This window comes from Sus scrofa, chromosome 12, assembly GCF_054392235.1.
Source record: "Sus scrofa isolate SSC_HxYL_T2T_F1_AM1 chromosome 12, Sscrofa_HxYL_maternal_Yorkshire_Landrace_v2.0, whole genome shotgun sequence".
Lineage (NCBI taxonomy): Eukaryota > Metazoa > Chordata > Mammalia > Artiodactyla > Suidae > Sus > Sus scrofa.
This window is the reverse complement of record NC_139394.1, coordinates 43,486,834-43,512,740: the sequence shown is the minus strand read 5'-3', so window position 1 is coordinate 43,512,740 and position 25,907 is coordinate 43,486,834. Positions and strand designations below refer to the sequence as shown.

Genomic DNA, 25,907 nt, shown 5'->3' with positions numbered 1-25,907 from the left:
ACCTGCTGAACGAGGCCAGGGATCAAACTCGCATCCTTATGGACACTATGTTGGGTTCTTAACCTGCTGAGCCATGGAGAAAATTCCTCCACCTATCTCTATTTCTGACACAGCCAATCACTCCCTCCTTTTTTCACTTGGATTTTAGGACGTGACCCATTCCCAGTTCTCCTCCTATGGTACTTCCTTAGCTGCTCCTCTTCATCCCCGTCACCAGCAACTCATCGGCATGACATTTACTTGCGGCAGGGCCCTGGGACTCATTCCTTGGCCTCTTCTCTTCCATGTTTATTCCTGAGTGATCTCCAACCCCATGGCTTGGGATCACGCATACATAGCAGTGGATCCCATAATTCTGTCTCCAGTATAGACCTCTCCCCCTGAGTGCTCATTCACAAACCCAGTGCCTCTTTGGCACTTACATATGCACACCTGATATATCTGACAAGCCTCTCAAATTGAACCTGGCTGAAAGAGCAGCTCTTCCGTCTGCCCCAGTGTCTCCTGACCCAAATTACTTCTTCATTGGGCTTCTCCATTTCCAAAAATGATAACCAGTCACTCAGGTGAGATTCCTGGGAGTGCCCTTGATAACTACACACCCCACACCCAGTCGCTCAGTAAGTACTGCTACAGGTCCTTCAAGACGCATCCTTGAGTTTCCGTTGTAGCTCAGCAGGTTAGGAGCCCAACTAGTATGCATGAGTATACAGGTTCGATTCCTGGCCTCGCTCAGTGGGTTAAGCATCCAGCATTGTCGTGAGCTGTGCTGTAGGTCACAAACACGGCTCAGATCTTCCATTGCCATGGCTGTGGGGTAGGCTGGCAGCTGCCACTCTGATTTGACCCCGAGCCTGGGAACTTCGTGTCATAAGTGTGCCCCTCCCCCCAAAAAAGAAGCATCCTCACCCTGACCGCTTCATACTACCCCATCAGTCTCTCACTCCTGCAGGGGTCCCTAACTTCCCACTGCTGCCCCCACGAGGGTAGCTGTGGTCTGTTCACCACGCAGTATCCAGAGCAATCTCTCAAAAGGGAACCCATCAGGTCACTCCCATCAAAACCCTCTGCTAGCTTCCCATTCTAGCCAAACTGAAGCTGGGATGTCTAAGACCCTGTGTGGTCAGACCATGGCCTCTCCTCCTCCTGTCATTCGGTTTCAGCCAAACCAACCAGAGCTGAACTGATGCCCCTGCAGGACTTCTGAGTAGAATATTCTTTACGGTGCATCTTTAGATGCTTCCTGCTCATTTCATTCAACTATAAACGGCACTACCTCAAGGGGGGAATCGCCTCCTGACCCCTCTCCCTAACCCTCCAGTCACCTGAACCTCTTACCATGCCTTTTTTTTTTTTTGTCTTTTTGCCTTTTCTAGGGCCACTTCTGCAGCATATGGAGGTTCCCAGGCTAGGGGATGAATCAGAGCTGTAGCCACTGGCCTACGCCAGAGCCACAGCAACACCAGATCTGAGCCGCATCTGGAACCTACACCACAGCTCGTGGCAATGCCGGATCCTTAACCCGCTGAGCAAGGCCAGGGATCGAACCCGCAACCTCATGGTTCCTAGTCAGATTCGTTAACCACTGTGCCACAATGGGAACTCCTTACCATGCTTATTTTTCTAGAGTATTCCTCTCCACCTCAAATGTTATGGTATGCATTTTTTTTATGTATTGTTTAAAACCCTCAAAAATGCAATGTGTGAAATGAATGACAATTACCCGCCTCAAAGTCTTGGCGTAGGAAGTTGATGCAACGATGCGTGTCAAGCCCTTACTTAGCACGGTGCTGCATGGCACACAGTAGGACCCCAATAAATGTTAGCTCTTCCCCTAGGTATCATATCTCAGGGTGAGGGCCCCAGCCACCACACCCTCCAGACGAGGGCTCCAGAGTCCCTCGGAGATCCTGGGGCAAGGCCCCCGCAGGGCTGGGCGTGCTGGGCCTCCGATCTGAGGGAGCACAGGGCACCCCTTATCAGATGTTTGTGTTTAGGCTCTGAAGGGGGCAAATAACTCTAGTTCCTTTGACAACATTTAGGGCTCTGCCACCATTTTATTATGTGAGCAAACATTTGATAGCTGGGAAGCCCATCCCTAATGACAGGTCATAGAATCTCGCTGGCGTCTCCTTATCTGCTCTGGGTGTTTGCTCTTCTATTGAAACCTGCAAGGTCACAAGCCGTTTTCTCTCTCCTCCACCTGAAATCTGAAAATTGGAAAAAGGCTGATAGTGGGACATAAAGAGTGGGGGGTGGGCGGGTGGAGGGAGGAAGAGGAGGCAAAGGGTATCAGAGGACCCAGAGCAGGGCCTCAAGAATGCAGAAGGGCCAGAAGCCCGTCTCCTTAAGGGACGCAGGGCGCGGTCCCCTCTGAAGAGCCCTGGCCAGGGAGCAGCCCCGTGTTAACGAGGACAGTTATGCCAAGTACCGTGAGGCCTGTCTGATCCCTCAGCCACCCCCACTTTGTAAATGGAGACGCTGAGGCACAGAGAAAGGCGCTTGGCCAAGAACAGAACTGGCAGAAGGCCCCTGACCTCTGCGTGATAGAAAGACTGTGGGCTGGGTGATCTCCCAGAACTGGCTGGACTCTCTGGCCCCACCCTCTCCAAGTTCGGAAACCTTAGACAATTCACAGACTCTCTTAGATCTTGGTTTTCCTAATCTGTAAAATGGACGTCATGGCAGCCTCATATGGGCTCTGGCTGGGGGCACTGATCAATGAGATACCCGTGGGCTAAGAGGCCTTCAATAATGGGCGTGCGCACACATGCGTGTGTGAGGGGGGTCTTGAAAACAATAAGCCACTCAGTCAAAGGACAGAACCTTCCCCTGAGATGACAATGAAGGGGAAAGGGAAAAAGGAGACAGGACAGAAAAGGGGACTCCCGGGAAGGCCAAGGCGAGGGGACAATGTTCCATGAACGTGATGAATGAGGCCCAAGGCCCTGGCAGCAGAGGCTGCCCCGGATGGCGGACCAGCTCCTCTCAGCGGCTCTTCCGTGCTGGCTCCCCAGCTCCCCCGGAAGTCTGACATCAGGACCTTCAGCCCTGGATCCTGGGCCTCCGAGTTTCTCGTCCTGATGGTAACAGACACTATAGACAGCCTTTGGCAATTCCCCACGCTTCCTCCCTGATGGAACATCTCCGCGTACGTGCGGATGTTCTCATGAGCTCTGTGTGGCCTTCTTGCTTAAAATTGATCAGTAGCCTTCGCCCGACCTGGGAGCTGATTAGCAATGCAGGTTCTCAGGCCCACCCCAGGCCCACTGGATTAGAATCCACGTTGTAACAGGAGCTCGGCTACTCGTGGGTCTGTTCCAGTTTGGGAAGGGGCCTAGGGGACCGCTGCTCCTAGAGGTCTTAGGAAGAGACCTTTGCTTCTGTGAGAAGGAAGAGCTCCCCATCCAGCTGCTCTTGCCACCACCCTGAGCAGTTTGTAACAACCACTCTTGCAGAAAGAGGAGCCCAACTTCAGGATAAAGATCGGCGAGTTATGACTATTTCAAGGTCCAAGACAATTCACTCCTTTCTTCTGAAGTGGCCAGGGGAACCGGCTCCTAGGCTTTCCCAAAGTGGGCGTTTTTTTCAGGACCATCCCTGCAGGACTGAGCAGGCACTGGGTCCCCAGGCCGCCAGTTCTTTGCTGATTTGGGGCTGAGCTCCCTCCTGGAAAAGCCAGACGGATGGCCCAGGTCCTCACCAAATGCACTCAGCTGAGCTGTCTCTCCTCTCTCTCTGCAGTGTCCTCTCCAAGCCTGGTGATGCCCACATGTCACTTACTTGGTGCACAGCAACAAGGACCCTATTTTCCGCACCATCACCCTCCAGGCAGCTGTTGCAGAAAAGCGCAGTGACCTGCCAAGCACCTGTGAGAGGTCCCTGTTCACCTGACATCCTGCCGGCACCTCGGACAATCCACTCTGAGAGGTGCGGCCGAAGCCCAGCTTCCCTTCTATGCAGTATTGTCACGATGCCTCTCCCACGATGTCACGCGCTCCCGTCTGGTCTGTCCTCGAGGCGGGAGGCGACAAACCACGGAAGAGGAAGAGAGAAAGCCGTAGTGTCTACCTTGTGCTCCTTCGACGAACAAACTGATGCGAAAACTTGAATCTGTTACTGAAATGAGGAGAGGAGGACACGTGCTATTGAACTGAGCCAAACACACTGTAAATATCAGCCACCTCCCCCCCCTCCCCCATCCCAGCTGATCTGGAGATTTCTTTTAAAGAAGTAAATTTGTCCAATGGGTGTAAACTATAAACTACTGTAATTAAGTGCAATTTCCCCTCCACTTCCTCCTCTCCCCTCTGCCCTGTATATAATACTAAAGTGTCTATCAGTTTTCTTTGTAAAGGTCAGAGTTGAATTTTCAAAGTGATTTGCCTCCTCATCCCCCCTCCCACCCCCCCGGAGAAATATCTAAGGCAGAAGTGAAGCCCTTGCCCGCTTCCTCAGACCTGGACGCACACAGGGACTGTGTATTTTTGGACTGACTGCCAGCTCACTCCTCTCTCCTGATGTTAAGGCATGCCTCTGGATGTTGAGACATGTTCCCTGGAAGCGCTGCACGTAGTGTCAGAGTAACACCCTAGCTTCCAGTGGAGCTAGGGGATCAGCCAGCACCGCCCCCACCCCCCAATCCCAGGAAACCCTAAGGCAGGGACCCTGGCTGTTTGATAGTGCAAGAAAAAGTTGCCCTTTCAGGAAACCTCCCATTAAAACAATTTATTTTATCACTGCCCAGAGTCTCCTATTTCTGTCTCTGACTTCCTCTGCCACGGTGGCTCCAGGAACCCCCAGGCTCACTGCTGCATGTCCCAATGTCCTTGTACCAGCTTTACCGCTCAGGTAAGAAGGGTCCGCTCCCCCAGGGAGACTCCAGTACCTCTGTCTTTCTGTGACTCCCAGGAATAGACATGGAGCCAACTCTTGGTCATTGTTGGTCATGGGAACCGCTGAAAAGCAGAGAGAATAGCAACCCCGTGGGTAACACTTTCAGCCTCCTTTTAAGCAGTGGCTCCACTCTCTTCCCTTTGGTAAGGCTGTTAGTCAGGAGAATGGGTCCTTGTGGGTCTTGCCTTCTGCCTGCGTCCCCCTCTGGTAGGGATGCTAATGAAGACAAATAGTCCAAAAGATGAAAAGCCGGGAGTTCCTGTTGTAGCTCAGTGGTAATGAACCCGACTAGTATCCATGAGGTTTGGGGTTCAATCCCTGGCCTCTCTCGGTGGGTTAGGGATCTGCTGTTGCTGTGGCTGTGGTGTAGGCTGGCAGCTATAGCTCCAATTGGAACCCTCGCCTGGGAACTTCCATATGCTTTGGCTATGGCCCCCAAAAAAAGAGAAGCAAAAGATGAAAAGCCAAGGGCCTGAACACTCTGCCAGCAGGGATTTTGCCACAAATAACCCAGTGTGTACTCCAGGGAGAAGGAGACGGGACCTGTCATCTTTGCCGTCTCCCCTTCTGTGCAGTGTAGACCTACCAGCATGTGGTTTCTGGCTTCTAAACAGAGCAGTTCCCAGGCTGCGCATAAGTAAGGGCTTTTAACAATCAGGCTCCAAGCGACAGGTTTCTCAAAATCCCAGGGTAGTGGAAAATGCAAATTCAGCAGGCTGGGGAGAGTCACTGAGCACCCAGGGCGGGGATGGATAGGTTTGGAAGTGCCCACCTCCCTTGGCTCCTGGCTCCCCTGGACAATGTAATTTGGGCTGAAGTGGTCAAGAGAAAATTCATGGTTGGGTTGAAAAGGGCTGGGGCCAAGCCCACGCCCCATGTTTCAGGACAGGCCAAGATTCTCTGTGACTGGTTGAGATGTCCTATGCGTTGGCACCTGTGAGTTCAAGAAGAAGGGAATATGTATCTCAAGCCCCAGCCCCCGTCGGAGCCCTATGTTTGGATTCATATTGTTTATGGAACAGCAAGTATCCGCCCTGGATGGATTTTAGTCCTTGTGTTATTGTGAGAACCCAGAAGGTTTTAATCTGGAGTTCCCGTCGTGGCGCAGTGGTTAACGAATCCGACTAGGAACCATGAGGTTGCGGGTTTGGTCCCTGCCCTTGCTCAGTGGGTTAACGATCTGGCGTTGCCATGAGCTGTGGTGTAGGTTGCAGACGCGGCTCAGATCCCACGTTGCTGTGGCTCTGGCGTAGGCCAGTGGCTACAGCTCCGATTAGACCCCTAGCCTGGGAACCTCCATATGCCACGGGAGCGGCCCAAGAAATAGCAAAAAAAAAAAAAAAAAAGAAGGTTTTAATCATGCAAGAGGTCATGGGGGTGGGGCAGTGAGGGGATCAGTTAGGGCGGGAACTCTAGGGATTTCTTAACCAAACCCTGCATGAACCAAGACATGCAGAGATGACCCTGGCAACTGAGAGCCCCCAGGAAAGTTAGCACCTCCCTTCAACATCAAATTTCCCTTCCCACTGGCTCTAAGAGGGGCGAGGAGACCCACTGTCTCTGGACTTAGGTGGGAATCACCACTTTGAAGATTCGTTTGCAGCTGAAACCCCCATACCTTCCTTCATCATCTTCATGGGCCAATGGTTCCAGGCTGAGCCTAGGCTAACAGGCTGGCGCTTCTGTTTGCACCCTGACATGCCATCATTTTCTAGGGTGAGCTCTGGGGAAAGCAGACTTCATTTTAACACCCATGGATAAGGAAGGAAATCAGTGATGAAAACCTGCCTTCAAATGGAATGAATTTTCCATGCCGCAGAGTGGATTATTTCCCACAAAGGCAGAGAGACCTGGGATGTGAGCTGCTGGATTCAGATGGATTAGAATCCAGCGCAGATGGTCAAGGAACCTGAGCTCTTGCGGTGGGGACAGGTCTTTGATATTCTTTTTGGAGTCAGAATGGCTTGATGAGAATCTCCAACCTCACCACTCGACCCTGTCCTCATTGTCTTCCATCATAAAATTGGCTGATCATAACAGCAGCTACTGGATAGGGTTGTTTAGGAATGCAGGCGTTCACACAGATTAAATGCTTAGACGTGGGTCTGGTACGTTGTGGGTGTTGTGTGTCAGTAGTCTCTCCTCCCAGCGGGCCTTCCCCTGGGGTCTTCTGGACTTGGTTGCTGTTTCCAGATAACTTTGTTGCAAACCTGATGCTTGGTAAAGAAAATTGGGGCCAACAACTGGGGAGATGATTTTGCTCATGTCTGTGGTAGATGACCAGACAAGCAGTCAACCAAAGATGAGTCAGGAAGGAGAGGTCCCAGGAGAGAGAGAAGGCTTGACTGGGGACTCTGTCTCCCTGGGGAAAGAAGAAGGTGATGATGATGAGTGGCAGGTGCCATGGAGAACCAGGAGGCTGGGACGAAAGCCAGCTCCCTGTTCCTAAAGTGGGGGGGGGGGGGGTCATGGAGGAGGAATACGGGGAGGAAGGAAGGATGTGTGTCAAGAAGAAGGAGGAGTGGACTTTCCCCAAGGACATCAGGGCTGAGGTGTCCCCTTCAAATGAGGAATTAATTCAAATAAATGCCACTAAAGTCTGTTCTGGGATATAAGAAGTTTCCAGTAATGGACCACACAGTAGCATTTGATATATCCACATTTTTTTAATACTTTAAACATGTCCCAGGAGTTCCCATCATGGCTCAGGGGAAACGAATCTGACTAGCATCCATGAGCACACAGGTTCAATCCCTGGCCTCACTTAGTGGGTTAAGGATCTGGCGTTGCCATGAGCTGTGGTGTAGGTTGCAGACACGGCTCGGAGCTAGCATTGCGTAGGCCAGTGGCTACAACTCCATTTCGACCTCTAGCCTGGGAACGTCCATGTGCCACAGGTGCGATCCTAAAAAGACAAAAAGTAAAAGAAAAAAGGAAGGAAGGAAGAAAAGAAAAGAAAGAAATGAAATGAGCCTGACTAGTATCCATGAGGATGCAGGTTCAGTCCCTGGCCTCACTCGGTGGGTCAGAGATCAGGCATTGCCATGAGCTGTGGTGTAGGTCGCAGATGTGTCTCGGATCCTATGTTGCTGTGGCTGTGGTGTAGGCCAGCAGCTACAGCTCTGATTGGACCCCTAGCCTGGGAACTCCCATATGCTGCAGGTGCAGCCCTAAAAAAAACAAAAACATGTCCAATCAAATCAAAGAGGCTGAATATTCACGAGAAGTTGCAATCAGCTAAATCAAATGCCTATAAAACCCTTCACTGTCTCTTCTCTCCCTCTCTCTCTCTCCCTCTCTCCCTCCCTCCCTCTCCCTCTCTCTCTTTCTCTCTCTCTTTCTCTTTCTCTCTCTCTCAGAGGTCATTCCAGCTGGGCAAATATTAGATTGTCAACCAAGATTTATAACACGACGGTATTTTATAGGTGAATCTTTTTGGTGTGCAGGGCTTCACACATGCCTGGATGACCATTTTTCCCTTGGGTGGATGCAAAATGGTATGTACATTTATACAGAGGAAACACTTTCTAAGGAAGAATGAGCAGAGCAAACATGAAGGGGGCGACATCAAAAGCAGGAATCATCAAAGCAGGTTCCGTGCAGTCTGCACGGGGACGTTTATGCCACCCGATCAGCAGGCACACAGAGAAGAAACGTCTTCACCATTTCTGCACATCGAGTTTTCTCACCACGGTCCCCAAAAGCAGGTTTCCCTCCTATACCCGAACATCCAGACATCCTTAATAAGCCAGTTAGATTAAATGATTCCCAATTAATTATGAAAGGGATAAAAAGGTAAAGCTAGGTTTTTGCTGTCTTTCTTTCTTTCTTTCTTTCTTTAATTTTATGGCTGCACCCATGGCATATGGAAGTCCCAGGGCCAGGGATTGAATCTGCTCCTTGGTGTTGACCCAAGCTGCTGCAATCTGATTCTTTTTTTTTTTTTTTTTGTATTTTTTGTTGTTGTTGTTGTTGTTGTTGCTATTTCTTGGGCCGCTCCCGCAGCATATGGAGGTTCCCAGGCTAGGGGTTGAATCGGCGCTGTAGCCACTGGCCTACGCCAGAGCCACAGCAACGTGGGATCTGAGCCGCGTCTGCAACCTACACCACAGCTCACGGCAACGCCGGATCCTTAACCCACTGAGCAAGGGCAGGGACCAAACCCGCAACCTCATGGTTCCTAGTCGGATTCGTTAACCACTGCGCCACGACGGGAACTCCTGCAATCTGATTCTTAACCTACTGCACCATGGTGGGAACTCCAAAGCTAGGTTTTTAGAAGTTTTTTGTTTTTTTTTTAATTACACCATAAGGAAAGCATGCCTGATTTCCTGAGCCATTATAAGGCCTTCTGTGTATCCCTTTGCTTTTGGAAATGTCATCTAGGTCCAAGTCACATTTTCTATTTATTTAATCAAGAAATATTTACCAGAGTTCCCTGGTGGCCTAGCAGTTAATGATCCAGCATTGTCACTGTTGGGGTTCAATCCCTGACCCAGGAACTTCTGCATGCCTGGGTATAACCAAAAAAATTTTTTTTAATTTTTTAAAAGAAATATTTACTGATACCTACTGTTTGCCAGACACCACTGTTCTGGGCACTGAGAACACATTAATCAACCAAACAGATTAAAATATTTGCCCTTCTGAACTTTACACTTTGGTTAAGGAGACAGGCAGTGAATCTGTGTATGTGGGGTCAGGGTGATAAGCAGAGTGCTGGGGGATGATGACAAATGTCAAGGGCTTCGTCACCACCCTAAGGATGGCTATAAGCTACTGTAAGGACTTTCACTCTGAGGGAGCTGGAGGGCATCAGAAAGTTTTGAGGAGTTCCCTTTGTGGCTCAGCAGTTAACGAACGCAAGTAGGATCCATGAGGATGTAGGTTCAATCCCTGGCCTTGCTCAGTGGATTAAGGATCCAGCATTACTGTGAGCTGTGGTGTAGGTCACGGACGTGGCTAGGATCCTGCATTGCTGTGACTGCGGTGTAGGGCGGCAGCTAGACGTCTGATTTGATCTCTAGCCTGGGAACTTTTATACACCGCATGTGCAGCCCTAAAACAAACAAATAAAAATAAAAAATAAAATGTTTTGGAGTTCCCATCGTGGCCCAACGGAAACAAATCTGACTAGGAACCATGAGGTTGCGGGTTTGATCCCTGGCCTTGCTCAGTGGGTTAGGGATCTGGCGTTGCCATGAGCTGTGGTGTAGGTTGCAGACTGACTGAAAAAAAAAAAAAAGAAAGTTTTGAGAGAGCAGGGGCAAGATCTGGCTTATGCTTTAAAAGGATCCTTCTGGCTGCTGAGAAGAACCACGAGTGACAACAAAGAGACCATCTGGATGCCACTGCATCATCTAAGCCTGAGACCAAGGGCTGGTAGTGGAGGTGAGAGAGGCTGTCTGGCCATGGCTATTGTTGTAAAAGTAAAGGATTGGAAGGCACCAGGATTTCCTGGTGGTTTAGATGTGGCACATGAGAAGGAAAAGCATCAAAGAGGTGTGGGGCCTGAGCAAAGGAAGACATTGAAATTGATGTTGTAGAAAATGAAAAATAGCATTACCTGAGCAAAGACTCTGTCTCAGATATTTCTTCATGTGGCACTTGAGGAAGTGTCTGGGTAACATGTCCTGCTGTGTATCTGCCATCATCATATCCATGCCGTGATGTCAGAGCTCTCCTGGTGGCAGTAACATGACATTTGATGATTCATCCTACAAGTGTTTATTGAGTGCTTACTATGTGCTACATACGCTTCTAGGTACGGGGAGGAAAAGCAGTTGAAAAAATGTTACTCTTGGAGTTCTCACTGTGGCGCAGTGGGTTAAGAATCCAACTACAGTGGCTCGGGTCGTTGCAGATATGTAGGTTTGATCCGTGGCCGGTGCAGTGGGTTAAGGATCTGGCATTGTTGCAGCTGTGGGGTGGATTTCAATCCGCAGCTTGGGAACTTTCTTATACCTTCAAAAAAAAAAAATGCTACTCTTCCCATGGAGCTTACATTCAGCTGGGAGGGAGCCAACGATAACAAAATAAAGAAATATATGGAGTTCCCGTCGTGGCGCAGTGGTTAACGAATCCGACTAGGAACCATGAGGTTGCGGGTTCGGTCCCTGCCCTTGCTCAGTGGGTTAATGATCCGGCGTTGCCGTGAGCTGTGGTGTAGGTTGCAGATGCGGCTCGGATCCCGCGTTACTGTGGCTCTGGCATAGGCCGGTGGCTACAGCTCCAATTCCACCCCTAGCCTGGGAACCTCCATATGCCGCAGGAGCGGCCCAAGAAATAGCAACAACAACAACAAAAAAAAAAAAAAAAGAAATATATAATATGCTAGGTATGGATTACTAGGTACTGGAAAGAAACACGAAGTGGAGAGAGGGGATGGGGTCAGGGAAGGAGGCGGGTCCATTTTTGCAGAGGGCTCCATCCCCTTGCTTCCCAAGGTGGCATTGCTTTGGGGGTGTCCTGACTAGAGAGATTCCTGAGTGTATTTCTGAATCACCTACACTGGTGGGTGAAGACTTAGTCCCCTGCTGCCTCCTTCTCTAGGACACAGGATTAGCATCCTGTGGCCACTATAACAAACTACCATGAGCTCGGTGACTCAAAACACCAGAAATAAGAGTTCCCATTGTGGCTCAGTGGGTTACGAACCCAACAGGTATCCATGAGAATGCAGGTTCAATCCCTGGCCTCACTCAGTGGGTTAAGGATCTGGCGTTGCCATTAGCTGTGGTGCAGGTCACAGACGTGACTCGGATCCCTCATTGCTATGGCTGTGGCATAGGCTGGCAGCTGTGGCTCCAATTCAGCCCCTAGCCTGGGAACCTCCATGTGCTGCAGATGTGGCCTCACAGTTCTGGGGGCCAGGAGTTTAAAATCGGTATCACTGGGTCAAAGCCAGGTGTCAGCAGGGCCACACTCCTCTGGAAGGGTTAAAGGGGAGAATCTGTTTCTTGCTTCCTCTAGCATCTGGTGGTTTCCAAGTTCCCTGCCTTGAGGCCACATCAGTCCCTGCATTCCTGGTCACATTGCCTTCCCTCCTGTGTCAAATCCCTCTCTTCTTCCTTCTCCTTAGAATCCTTGTCATCGCTTTTAGAGCTCACCCAGATTACCTAGGATAATCTTCCTTAATCACAACTGCAAAGATTCTTTTAAGGTCATGTTGACAGCTTCCAAGAATTCCGACCTGATATCTTTGGGGGTCATTATACAGCCTAATACAGACTTTACCATCAACCCAGAAAAGACAGCTGAAGGTGATAGTTTCATTTGCACAACTTTTTCAATTATAATTCATGGTTATTTTTGTAAAATAGGTTGCTTGGAGTTCCCTGGCGGCTCAGCAGGTTAAGGACCTGGTGTTGTCACTGCTGTGGCTCGGGTTCGATCCCTGACCAGGGAACTTCCGCAGGCTATGGATACGGAAAAGGAAAAAAAAAAATAGGTTGTCTTGCCCTGGAAACAGGGATGGTAACGAGAAAGACGCTGGTTTCTTCATCTTTATGAACTCTGCTTTCTGTGGGAGCTACACTTTGGAAAAGCTTGAATCAATAAGTAAATGGAAAACTTAAACATGTCGCTCATGTTTGTATCATAGAAGCAAAACAACAGGCTGCCGAGGTAGTGATGGTTAACCATTCATCCACTCTTTTGTTCCCCTGGTAAATATTTACTGCTGCCATACAGAGTTGTGCTAAGGAGCTCGGGATGTGGGGGAGGCCGGCAAATCGAAGTTCAAATCCCAGCTGTACCACTCACTAGCTGTGTGATCTTGGGAAGGCTACTGAACCTCTCTGAGCCTGTTTCCTTACCTGAAAATGGGATTGTTGTAGGGATTACATGAGATGCAGGGTGGAGGAAACCCTTTGCCTGGTATATGAGAAAGTGTGTCATAGTTGTAGACAGGTGCCTCCAGTTTTTCCCAACCACGTGAGAGAGAACACCATCAGCCACGTTCTCACCGTCGTGGGATGCCTGCCCTCAGCTAGAGTGTGAGTTCTCAGAGAGCAGGGACCTAGAGTTTAATTCCCTGTTTTGTCCCCAGCATTTAGTACCTGATACATATTAGGCACTCGGTGAATTTTTTTTGAGTGAATGAATGTGTGTATGTATGTCATGAAATTTACTAGTTTTCTGCCTGGAAAATGGCCCCAAGGGCCACTCATCACCTCCATTCTCTCCACCTCTGCCTGGAGCCTCTCCAGCTTCAAAGGAAGAAGCAAGTTATTGTTATTACTTTTATAAATGGGGATAAGAAGAAAGAAAAGGGATGAAAATGGAGGTTCTGGGTAGTGCCTTATGGCCAGTGTTATACTAGCGTTAGTTAGACCAGCTTGGAACCCATTCTGGCTTCTGAGCTGGCACTGAAAAAGGAAAACAAACAACAAAAACAAACTGCTTCGGGGGAGTTTGTGGCTTAGTGGAAATGAATCTGACTAGCATCCATGAGGACGCAGGTTCGATCCCTGGCCTCGCTCAGTGGGTTAAAGATCCAGCATTGCCATGGGCTGTGGTGTAGGTCGCAGACAAGACTCGGATCTGGTGTGGCTATGGCTGTGGTATAGGGCGGTGGCTACAGCTCTGATTGGACCCCTAGCCTGGGAACCTCCACATGCCACGGGTGCAGCCCTAAAAAGACAAAAAAACAAAAAACATTGCTTCTGTCTTCCTGCAAGTCTAATCTCTTTACCCCATCTGCAGATGTCTCTACCAGCCACAGAAATGTGACCAGACTGCAGACTTCCCAAGGTCAGAAGTCTGAGATTTTGGCTCCCTGAACTGACCTAACCCAGAGCTTCACTCCTTCGACTCTATTCTCTGTTCATTTTCAACATACAAAGCATCTAAGTGCGGTTGAACAACACAGAGTAGGTGCCATTTGCTCATTCATTCAACAGACCTTTTTTTTTTTTTTTCCGCCTTTTTGCCTTTTTGCCTTTTCTAGGGCCACTCCCCCTGCATATGGAGGTTCCCAGGCTAGAGGTGAAATCGGAGCTGTAGCTGCTGGCCTACGCCAGAGCCACAGCAACACCAGATCCGGGCCTCATCTGCAACCTACACCACAGCTCATGGCAACGCTGGATCCCTAACCCACTGAGCAAGGCCAGGGATCGAACCCGCAACCTCATGGTTCCTCGTCGGATTCGTTAACCACTGAGCCATGACAGGAGCTCCTCAACAAACCTCTTTTGCTTGTTGACTTGATCCAGACGCTGGGGCGGGGGCTGAGGATTCTGAGATGCCTCAAAGGGGTTCCCAGACTGGTTGGGGAGACAGAAAAATCAGCATGTTATTATAATGGATGTGCTGGGTCAGTGTTAGAGGGTCAAGTGGTAGGACAGTGAAGGAAATCGTGTTTGGGTGAAAATCAGAGACGTTTCCTTGGAGCCTGCTTGGGTCATGAAAAGCAAATGTCAGTTCACCAGGCCGATGGGGGTGGGGGTGGGGAGAACGCATTCAAGGCCGAAGGCCCACAAAATGCAAAGTGAACGTCCGAATCAGTGAGATCTCTATGGTCTCAGCCCAAATCTTCTGTCCCCTGCATGTCTGAACCCCCCGCCCCCATGCCTGAACTCCTTTTGCCCTGGCTCTGCAAATCATGATTTGACACAGTGAAATATGTTCTCTGGGCTGCAGGGTCCCCAGGTCAAGGTAATGGGTCACTAGGCAGCCGGTGCCTCCGAGGAGGGAACTGGGGTGTGAGAATCAAATACGTGGACTGCACATCTTAGAAGAGCAGAGGGAAGACATGGGGTAAGGCATGTGATGTTTACGTTCAGAAACGGCCAAGCCACCAGCTTGCCGAGTGTCATCACGTCTGCAGGTGGAAGGTAATTTTCCTGTTACTCAAGGACTCCTGCTCAGGCTCTGATTGGTCCCCGGGGAATTGTTTTATGACCCAGAGCCAGGCAGCGATAGATAGGAGATGTGGTTTGCTGGGCAGAAATTTACAAGGCAGGAAATTGCTTCACTGGGCACAACCATTCATAAGAAACACCTCTGGGAAAAGGAGCCCAGGCTCCTGGCAGGTCTGCCCCCGGCCATTTGTTGACATCAGCAACAACCCATGTTCCTGGTTACACAACGTGGCAGCGTCACTTTGAGGGGGGGAGTCTCTGCCCCTTGGAAGAATAAACACATTCCTCGCTTGCGATGGAATCAGCAGACCTCTCAGACTTTTTCAGTGGCTCTCCTGGAGGTCTCAGTGGCATAAGAAGGTGACGCTACACATGATTAGCCCTACAACCTAACTTATTCTGACTTCTGTTGAACTTTCTTTTACACGGCAGTACAGGCCACGATGAAGATACTCCGGGGTTGAAGGGTGGCAAGGGTGACAGTCCAGGCAGTCGCCAAAGCCATGCTAGGTTTCTTAGGAACAATCTAGTCGCTGGTTGCGGAGTCACTGGTCAATCTTTGGGGAGGAGGGGACAGGGTGGCAGGTTGTTTAGGTACATTCCAACGCCCACGTCTCCATTGTCCCACCAGCCCTCGGCTGAGTTCTAGAGTCCAGAGTTTTAAGCACGAGAGCCATCAGATGTGCACAGGTCATGGGGAGGAAAGATAAGGGGCCATGGCCAGAGTCTCCAGAACCACGGGGGTCTGTCTGGCGAGTTCCTGGAGGCTCCAGCCCCGCATCGTTCAATGGAATCAAGAGTCGCGCCAGGACCCTACCCCATCCCCACCCCCTGCGTCAACCCCATCCCGTTCCCAGCCTGGCCAGGGGAGCTTCCAGAGGCTGCTTTCCTCTCAGAGGCCCCCGGGTTCTGGGCCTGTGACAAGGGGGAGAGCCATGCCACCCCATGTCACCGCTCTCATGTGAGGATTAAATGGAATCATTAATTTCCTCACTCTCGGGCATGTTTGCACACTCAGGGTTTGGTGTATTGTCTCTGGGGCAGTTGGGCAGGACTGGGACTTGGAGGGGAATTTCACTTTTCTGTTTTTTGGGCTTTTTTTTTTTTTTTTTTTTTTAACCTTCATATGAGGAGTTGCAGGCCATTCACCGTGACCCTGACACAGTTCCGGACCTCCTCCCTGCGTGCTTGTGCTATTGGGCGGGACATCCAAGGACAGACGTGGTCCATGGCAGAAGGACCAATGGGCTCACCCCATCTGAGCGCATTTTATTTGCTTCCTGGAGACGATTAGTTTAAGTCTGTCTCCCACTAGCAAGTTCTAAGGGGGCCCAGACAGTGTTATTCTTGCTCACCACTGTCTGTCCCATGCCTCCAACAGCGCCTGGGGCTTAGTAGATTCTCCATAAATACTTGTTGAGTGAATGCGCAAATGCATACATGAATGAATGTCTTGGTTGCTCTTCTTTTAAAATGTGAAGACCATTGATATAGTGAATCCATAACAAACCTACTGTGGACTTCAGATCACCTAACTTCTACCTCGTCACAGAAGCTGGCAGCCTCGATTCCTAGTTTCCTTATACAGGTGGAGCCGTTGTGTCAGGGAAAGAAAAGTAGGGTGTGGCGGGGAGGTCCCGTTGTGGAGGGTTAAGAACCGACGTAGCGTCTGTGACAATGTGGGTTCAACCCCTGGCCTCACTCGGTGGGTTAAGGATCTGGTGTTGCCACAAGCTACAGCGTAGATTGCAGATGTGCCTCCGATCCGGCATTGCTGTGGCTGTGGTGTAGGCTGGCAGCTGCAGCTCCAATGTGACCCCCAGCCTGGGAACTTCCTTCCCCCAGCCACACTTGCACAGGTGTGGCCTTAAAAAGACAAAATAAAATTAAATAAATAAACCTCCAGACCCCTTGTGAAGAGTGAATCTACTCTTCTCTGCCACTGGCGCTACTTCATCAGAAAAGTTCCAGAAGCACTAGCTTAAGAGAGCCATGCTGAAAATGCCACTTCCATCATCTGGGTTTACCCTGGGGCATCAACTTACTGTCCCTTTTCTCCCAGTTCTTGGCGATGCAAGTCCTCAGTCCAAGAGGAGGACTTGCATCCCCACTGTTATGGCCTCTCTTCCCGGTCGGTGCCAGCACAGATGTGCCAGCTCGTGTTGCGTCTCCATCCCTCCTTTCTTCTTCCTGAGGGCAGTGGCTGCTCTGGCCTCAAATCCACCGAAAGCCCAAACTGAGCAGCAGGGACACAGCTAACAAAGGTGACTCCAGGGGGGACCCCAGTGGGAATGTCAATTTTCACTTCCCTGGTTCCCAAGGCTGAATGGTTGAAGAGATCTCCCCAAAGAGAAATACTATTTTTTTTAACTTTTATTCACATTTTTGAGACAAAGACACCAAAATGGCATAGGGAAAAGCTAGATGTGCAGATAATTGGAAAATGAATGGCTCCCCCTTGGAATATACAGAAATCTGCAGTGAAGGGGCATCTGGGCGGGGGTTATTCATGGTAAGTTTATTTTTGGCAAAACTTTAGCTGCCAGATTCCCTGGGGTCCCCAGCTCCAGCCCCTTCCTCTGACCTGCTGGCAAGGGTAGCTGCTCTGGGTCTCCCTGACTCCAGAGTAAACCCCTGGGAGAGAGGCTGGCAGCTCATTAATCTTGGTACCTACTACTACTTAGCAGAGTCACCGCGCAGAAGATGCCCTCAATAAATATTTGCTGGTGATGAGTATGACAGCATTAGCCTAAGTCATTTACCAAATATTTATGTTCTGTGCAGTCTGCTGGGCACAGGAATTCAATGATGAATAAGAAACACTCTCTCCCCTCAAGGGGCTCCCGGCTTATTAGGGAAGGCAGATGCGGAAAATGACCGCTGCATGAGGAGTGCTGAGCCAAAGCGAGTGGCAGCATCAGCAACCCCCACACACACCCCACCCACCCCAGACAATGTAGATGCCACCTGCTGTCTAGCCAGGGGACTCAGAAGCTTAAGGGGGGACTTTTAAATCCATTGAGGTGGCCTCAGCCTCCTGCAGCTGATGTCCCAGGGGGCCAAAGAGAGGGTCACATTGGAAGGTGGGCTTTTTACAATCACAGGAATGCCCAGAGTGGGTGGGCTGGAGGTGACCTCTCCATCACCCTGTAGGAAAGTGAGGCCGGGCTAACACCTGTTGAGACAGGTAACTCCCATCAGCCCATTGTCCCGTGTTTGCAGAGGAGGAGCAGGGGACTCTGGGGAGCTCGGGGGATGGGTCACAACCCGGTGAGCCTCCTTTTGGCGGCACCACGGGCATTAGCACGGAGATAGAGGTGGCCGTCCTGGAAGGATTTATAACTCCAGATTTCAAGGTCTTATCGCACTGGAGCCCTTTCTCAATCTCAACCCATCAGGGGTCAGGAAGCAGCCAGGGAGCATAGTGCTGAGGAGAGACTGGCAGAAACGTGCATCTTTGCTGGTAGCAGAGAGAGGCGTTTAGGAGGGCAAGCAAGAGAGAGACAGCAATGGAGCAATTTGTGGCTAATATTATATAGGACGTTGAACTGGCAGAGTAAGGCTTAATTTCTCGTCTCATTCCCCGGGACCCAGGCCTGGAGGGTCGCAAATTTGCTTTGGAAAATCTAAGGCAAACCCTGAGAGAGCCTGCCCAGTGGGAGCCATGTGTTACCCAGGCTTCTGTCTCTAAAATTTTCTCCCCCCCAACACACACTCTCCCAGGGTTCCTCACCTAGTGCGTTTTGTTGCTGGCAGGAAGGGGCTTGGGGAGCAGTGCCTGTGGTCATATCTAGGGCTTCAGAGAAGGAACACACAGCACTGTCCCCGGGGAGAGGTGAATTGACCCCCTACACTGTTTGGGGCTGGGGGAGAAAGATGGAGCGCAGTGCAGGGAGTTGGGGAAGCAGGTGCTGAGGATGAGATGGGGAGGAGGAGACGGACCCCAAGTGGGACCCTCAGGCCCCTGGCCACTTGAAGACACAGCTGCTACCTTTGTCGTTCAAGACTTCCCTTGCCATCCATTCTTTTTTTAAAAATTTTTTTTATTAACATATAGTTGATTTACAATATTCCTTCAATTTCTGCTATATAAGAAAGTGATGCAGCCGCATATGCACACACATTCTTTTTTTTTTTTTTTTCCCCTACTATCTTCCATTGGGTTCTAACCCAAGAGACTGGACACAGTTCCCTGTGCTGTACGGCATGACCCCATTCCTTATCCATTCTAAATGTAATAGTTTGCATCTACCAACCCCAAACTCCCCAGTCCATCCCTCTCCCTCCCTCATTCCCCCTTGGCAACCACAAGTCTGTTATCTATGTCTGTGAGTCTATTTCTGTTTCATTGATAGGTTCATTTGTGCCATATTTTAGATTCCACATACAAGTGATAGCGTATAGTATTTGTCTTTCTATTTCTGGCTTGCTTCACTTAGTATGAGAATCTCTAGTTCTATCCATGTTGCAACAAATGGCATTATTTTGCCCTTTTCTTCTGGCTGAATAGTATTCTGTTGTATGTATGTACCACACCTTCTTAATCCACTCATTCATTGATGGACATTTGGGTGGATTTTGGTATCGTGGCTATTACAGAAAGCCCAGAAATAAACCCAAGCCCCTATGGTCAACCAATCTATGACAAATAAGGCAAGAACATGCAGTGAAGGAAAGATAGTCTCTTCAGTAGATGGTGCTAGACGAACAGGACAGCTACATGTAAAAGAATGAGGAGTTCCCGTTGTGGCGCAGTGGTTAACGAATCCGACTAGGAACCATGAGGTTGCGGGTTCGGTCCCTGCCCTTGCTCAGTGGGTGAACGATCCGGCGTTGCCGTGAACTGTGGTGTAGGTTGCAGATGCAGCTCGGATCCTGTGTTGCTGTGGCTCTGCTGTAGGCTGGAAACTACAGCTCCGATTCAACCCCTAGCCTGGGGACCTCCATATGCCGCGGGAGCGGCCCAAAGAAATAGCAAAAAGACCAAAAAATAAATAAATAAAAGAAAAAATAAAAGAATGAAATGAGGACATTCTCTAACACCATATGCAAAAATAAACCTTGCCATTCGTTCTTACCTGATGCCACCTGAAGATACACAGCCCAGGGAAGCAGCACACTCTGCACTCTGCCCTAGACCACACCCCCATGGACCACCTTGAAGGGAGGGGGCTAGGTGTTCCCTTCCATCACTCTTCTGGACTCAGGCCTGGTCTACATTCGACTCCTAGGTAGGACCACAGGCTCAGCAGGAGTTGAATACTGCCCCTCGGAGGAGGACCCCCCCCAGCTGGCCTCCCACCTCCTGCTTCTCCTGGAACATCAAACACCCCAGGGCTGAGCAGGCGGGCGGAGTTAACAAACACAGCCTGGCTTGGTGGAGGCTTGCGGGCCTCTCCTCCAGACTCCCCACTCCAGCCAGAGCACATCCCCCCACTCACCCCCAGCCCTGGCTCTGACTTCAAAGACAATTGCTTGTTTGCCTGGCCTCGGGGCAGCAACAGTGCTTTCCCTTTTGACCTAAGAAAGCATTGCTGAAGGCGGAAGGCGTCTGGCCTGGACGCCGTCCTAGAGCCAGGGACCCTGTTTAGAGGCTATGAGCTGGGCACTCCTGCCAGCCCACCCTGCCAGTCCAAGGCCAGGGGGTAGATACACATCTGGAAAGACTGCCCCAGCCAGGACTACAGTTGAGAGGGTAGGTTCATCCCACCACAGCAGGGCTTAACTGGCCACGCGGATGCCCTAGGAAAGAGACCACAAGCCCATGAACTTACTGGATCCCTGAAAGTCACCCTCCTCCAGGGCGGCTTATCATGAATGTGGTGATGTGGGGTTTGTGTGCTTGTCTGGGCCAGGGCTGTGTGTGTTCCACACACACACACACACACACACACACACACACACGTGCACAAAAAGGTACACATCTCAATGAGCTTGGACACTGCCACACAGTTTTTAGGACCGATGCTGTTGACTCATATTCTGAAAACAAAATCTTAGGCTTGATCTAAAAGCAAGAGCAGAGACTAGTGTATGAGAAACAGTAACTTTTTTATAGCAAAAATTAGAAAACTGGAGTTCCCATTGTGGTTCAGTGGGTTATGAACCCAACTAGTATCCATGGGGTTGTGGGTTTGATCCCTGGCCTCACTCAATGGGTTAAGGATCCAGCATTGCCATGATCTGTGGTGTAGGTCGCAGATGCAACTCAGATCTGCCATGGCTGTGGCTGTGGTGTAGGCCAGCAGCTGCAGCTCTGATTCGACCCCTCGCCTGGGAAATTCCATATGCCGCATATGCAGCCCTAAAAAGAAAAAAAAATGTATATAACTTCATTTGAAGACATACATATATCTTATTGAAGTATAATTTATTTACAATGTCATGTTAGTTTCAGGGATATAGCAAATCCCAACTTCCTAATTTATTGCTTTTTCCCCTTTGGGAACCATTAAGTTCGTTTTCTATATCCATGTTTCTATGAGAAGCAGTAAATTGATTCAACCCATCAGCCCAAGAGATGGAGAAACCTATCTTAGGACTTGCTTACTTAGACTTTACTTATCCTTCAGCTTACTTCCACCAGGTAAGTAATGAAACACTCACATTTTCTTTTTTTTTGTCTTTTTTTTTTTTTTTTTTTTTTTGTTGTTGTTGTTGTTGCTATTTCTTGGGCCGCTCCCGCGGCATATGGAGGTTCCCAGGCTAGGGGTTGAATCGGAGCTGTAGCCACCGGCCTACGCCAGAGCCACAGCAACGCGGGATCTGAGCCATGTCTGCAACCTACACCACAGTTCACGGCAACGCCGGATCGTTAACCCACTGAGCAAGGGCAGGGACCGAACCCGCAACCTCATGGTTCCTAGTCGGATTCGTTAACCACTGCGCCACGACGGGAACTCCAACACTCACATTTTCAGGGATTCTCACCCTTAAGCTGGAAAAGTGATCCCAGAGCATAGCATCCAGGACCCAGTCAGACCTTTTTTTTTTTTTCTATTTTTAAGGGCCACATCCAAGGCGGAGGTTTCCAGGGAGGGGTCAAATCAGAGCTACAGCTGCTGGCCACAGCCACAGACAGCCACAGCCACATCAGATCCAAGCCGTGTCTGCAACCTACACCACAGCTCATGACAACACCAGATCCTTAACCCACTGAGCAAGACCAGGGATCAAACTCACAACCTCATGGTTCCTAGTCGGTTTTGTTTCCGCTGCACCATGACGGAAACTCCAGGACCCAGTTAGATCTTTAACGGGAATTTCAGGTAACAATTAAGAGGATGATGACTTTTCCCTGAACAATGGCCCCCATGCATTGTCCATCCCATGCAAAAAAAGGGTATGGAGAGTGTGCGGGCTCTTTCTGAAGATCCGGTTCCCTGATAGAGGCAGCGTAGGATCAGGGGACATGGGTGGACACTAAAGGCACCCAGAATGGGGTTTTCATCCTAATTCTGCCACTGGCTCCCTATATGACACTAAGAATATAACCCAACACCTTAAACCTATATTTCTTCATCTATAAAGAAGTAAAAACCTACTGGAAGATTCTACCCTAAGAATGTTTTTAGTGATTATAAGAAGAAGAAATCATTTAGCCAAGAAAAATAGCTTTGGGGCAGAAACCCAGGCTCAGGGCTGCAGACCTCACAGCTGTGAGATCTGCTGCCGCTCCCTTCACAGTTTAGAGGGGAGCATCCATGGTGGGTTAGAACCCAGACCCTAGAGCTTGACAGCCTAGAGTCTGTTCCCACCTGTCACTTTTAGCTGGGTGACCTTGAGGAAGCACATCCCTGGGCCTCAGTTTCCTCATCTGTAAACAAGGAGAATCATAGTCTCTCCCGCAAAGGACAGTTGCAAAAGCAAAATGAGTTGACATGTATGAAGTGCTTAGAAAAATGGGTGACACAGAGTTAAGTGCCATTGAACGTTTTCAGTTTTTAGTATGGCTTTGTCACTGCTGCAGTCATACAGCCCTGTCCTTGTAAATATAACCCAGGCAAAATGACAATTATTTCTTTTAGATGAGGGACATCTGTTGGGGTGGGAGAAGGCTTACTGATTTGAAAGTATGGATTTGAAAGCCTAGGCTCTCTAGGCTGTGAGCAAAGACAAAGACAAGGGAGATCTGGGCAGCTAGGATTTCTGTCTCAAAGATATACCCTGAAATTCCTTCGTGAGAGCCAGATAGAGGGGTGGCTGGTAACCCCACTCAAGCAGGTGGTCTAAAGCTGAGCAGAGCACTCTGACTCCTGCTGCCCCCCCTCCCTTCCTGTGGTCCTTCCATCATTTCTTAAGAAGATTTTTAAAAATCATGAGATTTCCGGTTTCATGTAAGAAATTGAATTTTAACTCTTTGGGAAAAAATATCAAAGTGCCAATGCTCTGAAATTTGAGGGGTGTTTTTGTTTGGTTTTTGGTTTTTGTTTTTGTCTTTTTGCCATTTCTTGGGCCACTCCCGCAGCATATGGAGGTTCCCAGGCTAGGGGTCGAATCAGAGCTATAGCCGCCGGCCTACGCTAGAGCCACAGCAACGCGGGATCCGAGCCGCGTCTGCAACCTACACCACAACTCACGGCAACACGGGATCCTTAACCCAATGAGCAAGGCCAGGGATCAAACCCACAACCTCATGGTTCCTAGTTGGATTTGTTAACCATTGAGCCACAACGGGAACTCCTGAAATTTGGTTTTTATCCTGTGCTGGGGCTGCAGTCCCAAGTCACTTCCTCTCCCCCTAACCAACCAGATGTTTCCCGGAAACCCATTGGCAGCCTCCAAGCTGAAAGTGCTGCCTTACTGGTCTCCACAACAGGGTAGACTTCTGTCCTGATTGCTTCCCCATAGACCTCGCTCTGACCTAGACCTAGAGAGCTCCAAAGGGCTTCAGGAAAGGGTAGAAAGGAGGGGGCGCGGAGCCAGGGAGGAAGCCAGCCTGGCTTCTGGCCTGAATGATTAGTAATGCAGGACAACTACTCCTTGCATTTTGCAAGTCCAGACCTCACTCTACACCAAAGGTGTGCATTACCACGTTGTAGATGGCTGACGATGAAGTAGGAATACAGATGATTACATTTTGTGAGGGTTTTTTTTTTTTTTTTTTTTTTTTTTTTTTGTCTTTTTGCCATTTCTTGGACCGCTTCCGAGGCATATGGAGGTTCCCAGGCTAGGGGTCCAATCGGAGCTGTAGCCACCGGCCTACACCAGAGCCACAGCAACGCGGGATCCGAGCCGCGTCTGCAACCTACACCACAGCTCACGGCAACGCCGGATCGTTAACCCACTGAGCAAGGGGCAGGGACCGAACCCGCAACCTCATGGTTCCTAGTCGGATTCGTTAACCACTGCGCCACAACGGGAACTCCTGTGAGGGTTTTTTTTTAATATGTCTGTATATATAGATTCCTACCTTCAAGACTTTTTTCTTCTCTCTTTTAACATAGAAAGAGCATATTTCCAATAATGTAGTTCAGGTGAAGAAAAAATGTGTGGGTTTAGTTAACCCTAAACTCAAGTCAGCACTGTGCCATAGTTGTTCAAAAGACAAAAATCTAGAGCATATCAATGGACAGCTATGTCCAGATGGTGCGACATAAGAATCCCACTTTGTTTGCCATCAGAGTCCGCCCTAAGGTCTAAGCATCACTTTTCAAAAGGGACATTGATCCATTAAAAAGCATTGAGAGGAGGAGTTCCTGTGGTGGCTCAGTGGGTTAAGGACCTGACGTTGTCTCTGTGAGGATGCAGGTTCAATCCCTGGCTTTGGTCAATGGGTTAAGGATCCAGCATTGCTGTGAGCTGCAACGTAGGTCACAGATGTAACTCGGATCCAGTGTTGCTGTGGCTGCAGCATAGGCTGGCAGCTGCAGCTCTGATTTGACCCCTAGCCTGGGAACTTCCATATGCCACAGGTGCAGCCATAAAAAGGAAAAAAAGCATTGGGAGGAGAATAATCAGGATAGTGAAAATTCTGGAAACCATCTCATTCAGACAATAGAAAATATTCTAGAAATGAATTGTCTCAAAGGGAAGCCCGAAGGAGAAAAAATACATGAAGAGGTGTTATGGAGAAGAGACATGGTGCTCTCTGGTCCAGTGGGCAAATTGTATATCCAAACAGAGAATTATTCAACTGTTTGACAGTGAGGTGAACCCACCCTGGTGGCTTGTACAGGCTGGAGGATGATCTCTAAGGGATGTAGTATATTGTACTATATGGAGAACTACATTAAAGAGGGGGTCGGGTGAGTTCCCTGATGGCCTGTGGTTAAGGATTTGGTATTGTCACTGCTGTGATTCAGGTATCACTGCTGTGGCGCAGGTTCAATCCCTGGCCCAGGAACTTTGGCATGCCGTGAATGTGGGCAAAAATAAAATAAAATGCAATATGTTGTCTGAGAACGATAACACATTAATGCAGGTAGATGCTAGATCTAGAGAATCATGGAATAGCATTCAATTAAGAATCAGATTTGGGGTTGAATCCCCATTCATTAACTGTGTGGTCTTAAGCAAGTTACCTAATCTCACTGTGTTTCTATTTCTTCATCTTTTAAATGAGAAAAAAAATACCCATTCTTGGGAATTCCAGTTGTGGTACAAGAGAATTGAATTTGACTAGTGTCCATGAGGATGCAGGTTTGATCCCTGGCCTTGCCAGGTGGGTTGGGGATTTGGCATTGCCATGAGCTGTGGGGTAGGTTGCAGATGTGGCTCAGATCTGGCATTGCTGTGGCTGTGGCATAAGCCAGTACCTGTAGCTCCTATTCGACCCCTAGCCTGGGAACTTCCATATGTCATGGGCGCCGCCCTAAAAAGAAAAGAAAAAAACCTATTCTCAAACACATAGTTTGAGAATATATCTATTCTCAAAAAAGACATGTATATTTTGCTGTTGCAGATCTAGCCAGCATGACATAGCTTTGGAGCCAATAGTTCTAGGGACATATCACAGTTCAGGTGGCATATTCCTTTAAAACTAACCATTTTTACTCCTTTCATTCAGTATTTTACTGGACATCACAGCCAAAACAATAAAGTAAAAAAAGAAATAGATTAGAAAGGAAAAAATTAAATTGCTGTTCTTTGTTGGCAATATGATTGCCTTCATAGAGAATCCAAGATAATTCATAAATAAATTGTCAG

The 25,907-nt window shown here is 49.2% G+C and overlaps 1 protein-coding gene across 19 annotated transcripts in view; it reads left to right on the top strand.

Annotated features, from left to right (window-relative positions):
* HNF1B (HNF1 homeobox B) overlaps positions 1-25,907 on the top strand; it is a 106,558-nt gene that overhangs the window by 54,031 nt on the left and 26,620 nt on the right. For 7 of the 19 annotated variants that reach the window (XR_014820328.1, XR_014820330.1, XR_014820329.1 and 4 more), the window contains exons 9-10: positions 3,745-4,169; positions 4,748-4,851. Coding sequence is in view for 8 of the 19 variants with exons in the window: in XM_084982924.1 (XP_084839050.1) it covers positions 3,745-3,765 (21 nt within the window). In the remaining 11 variants the exon portion in view is untranslated. 19 annotated transcript variants of the gene reach the window in all.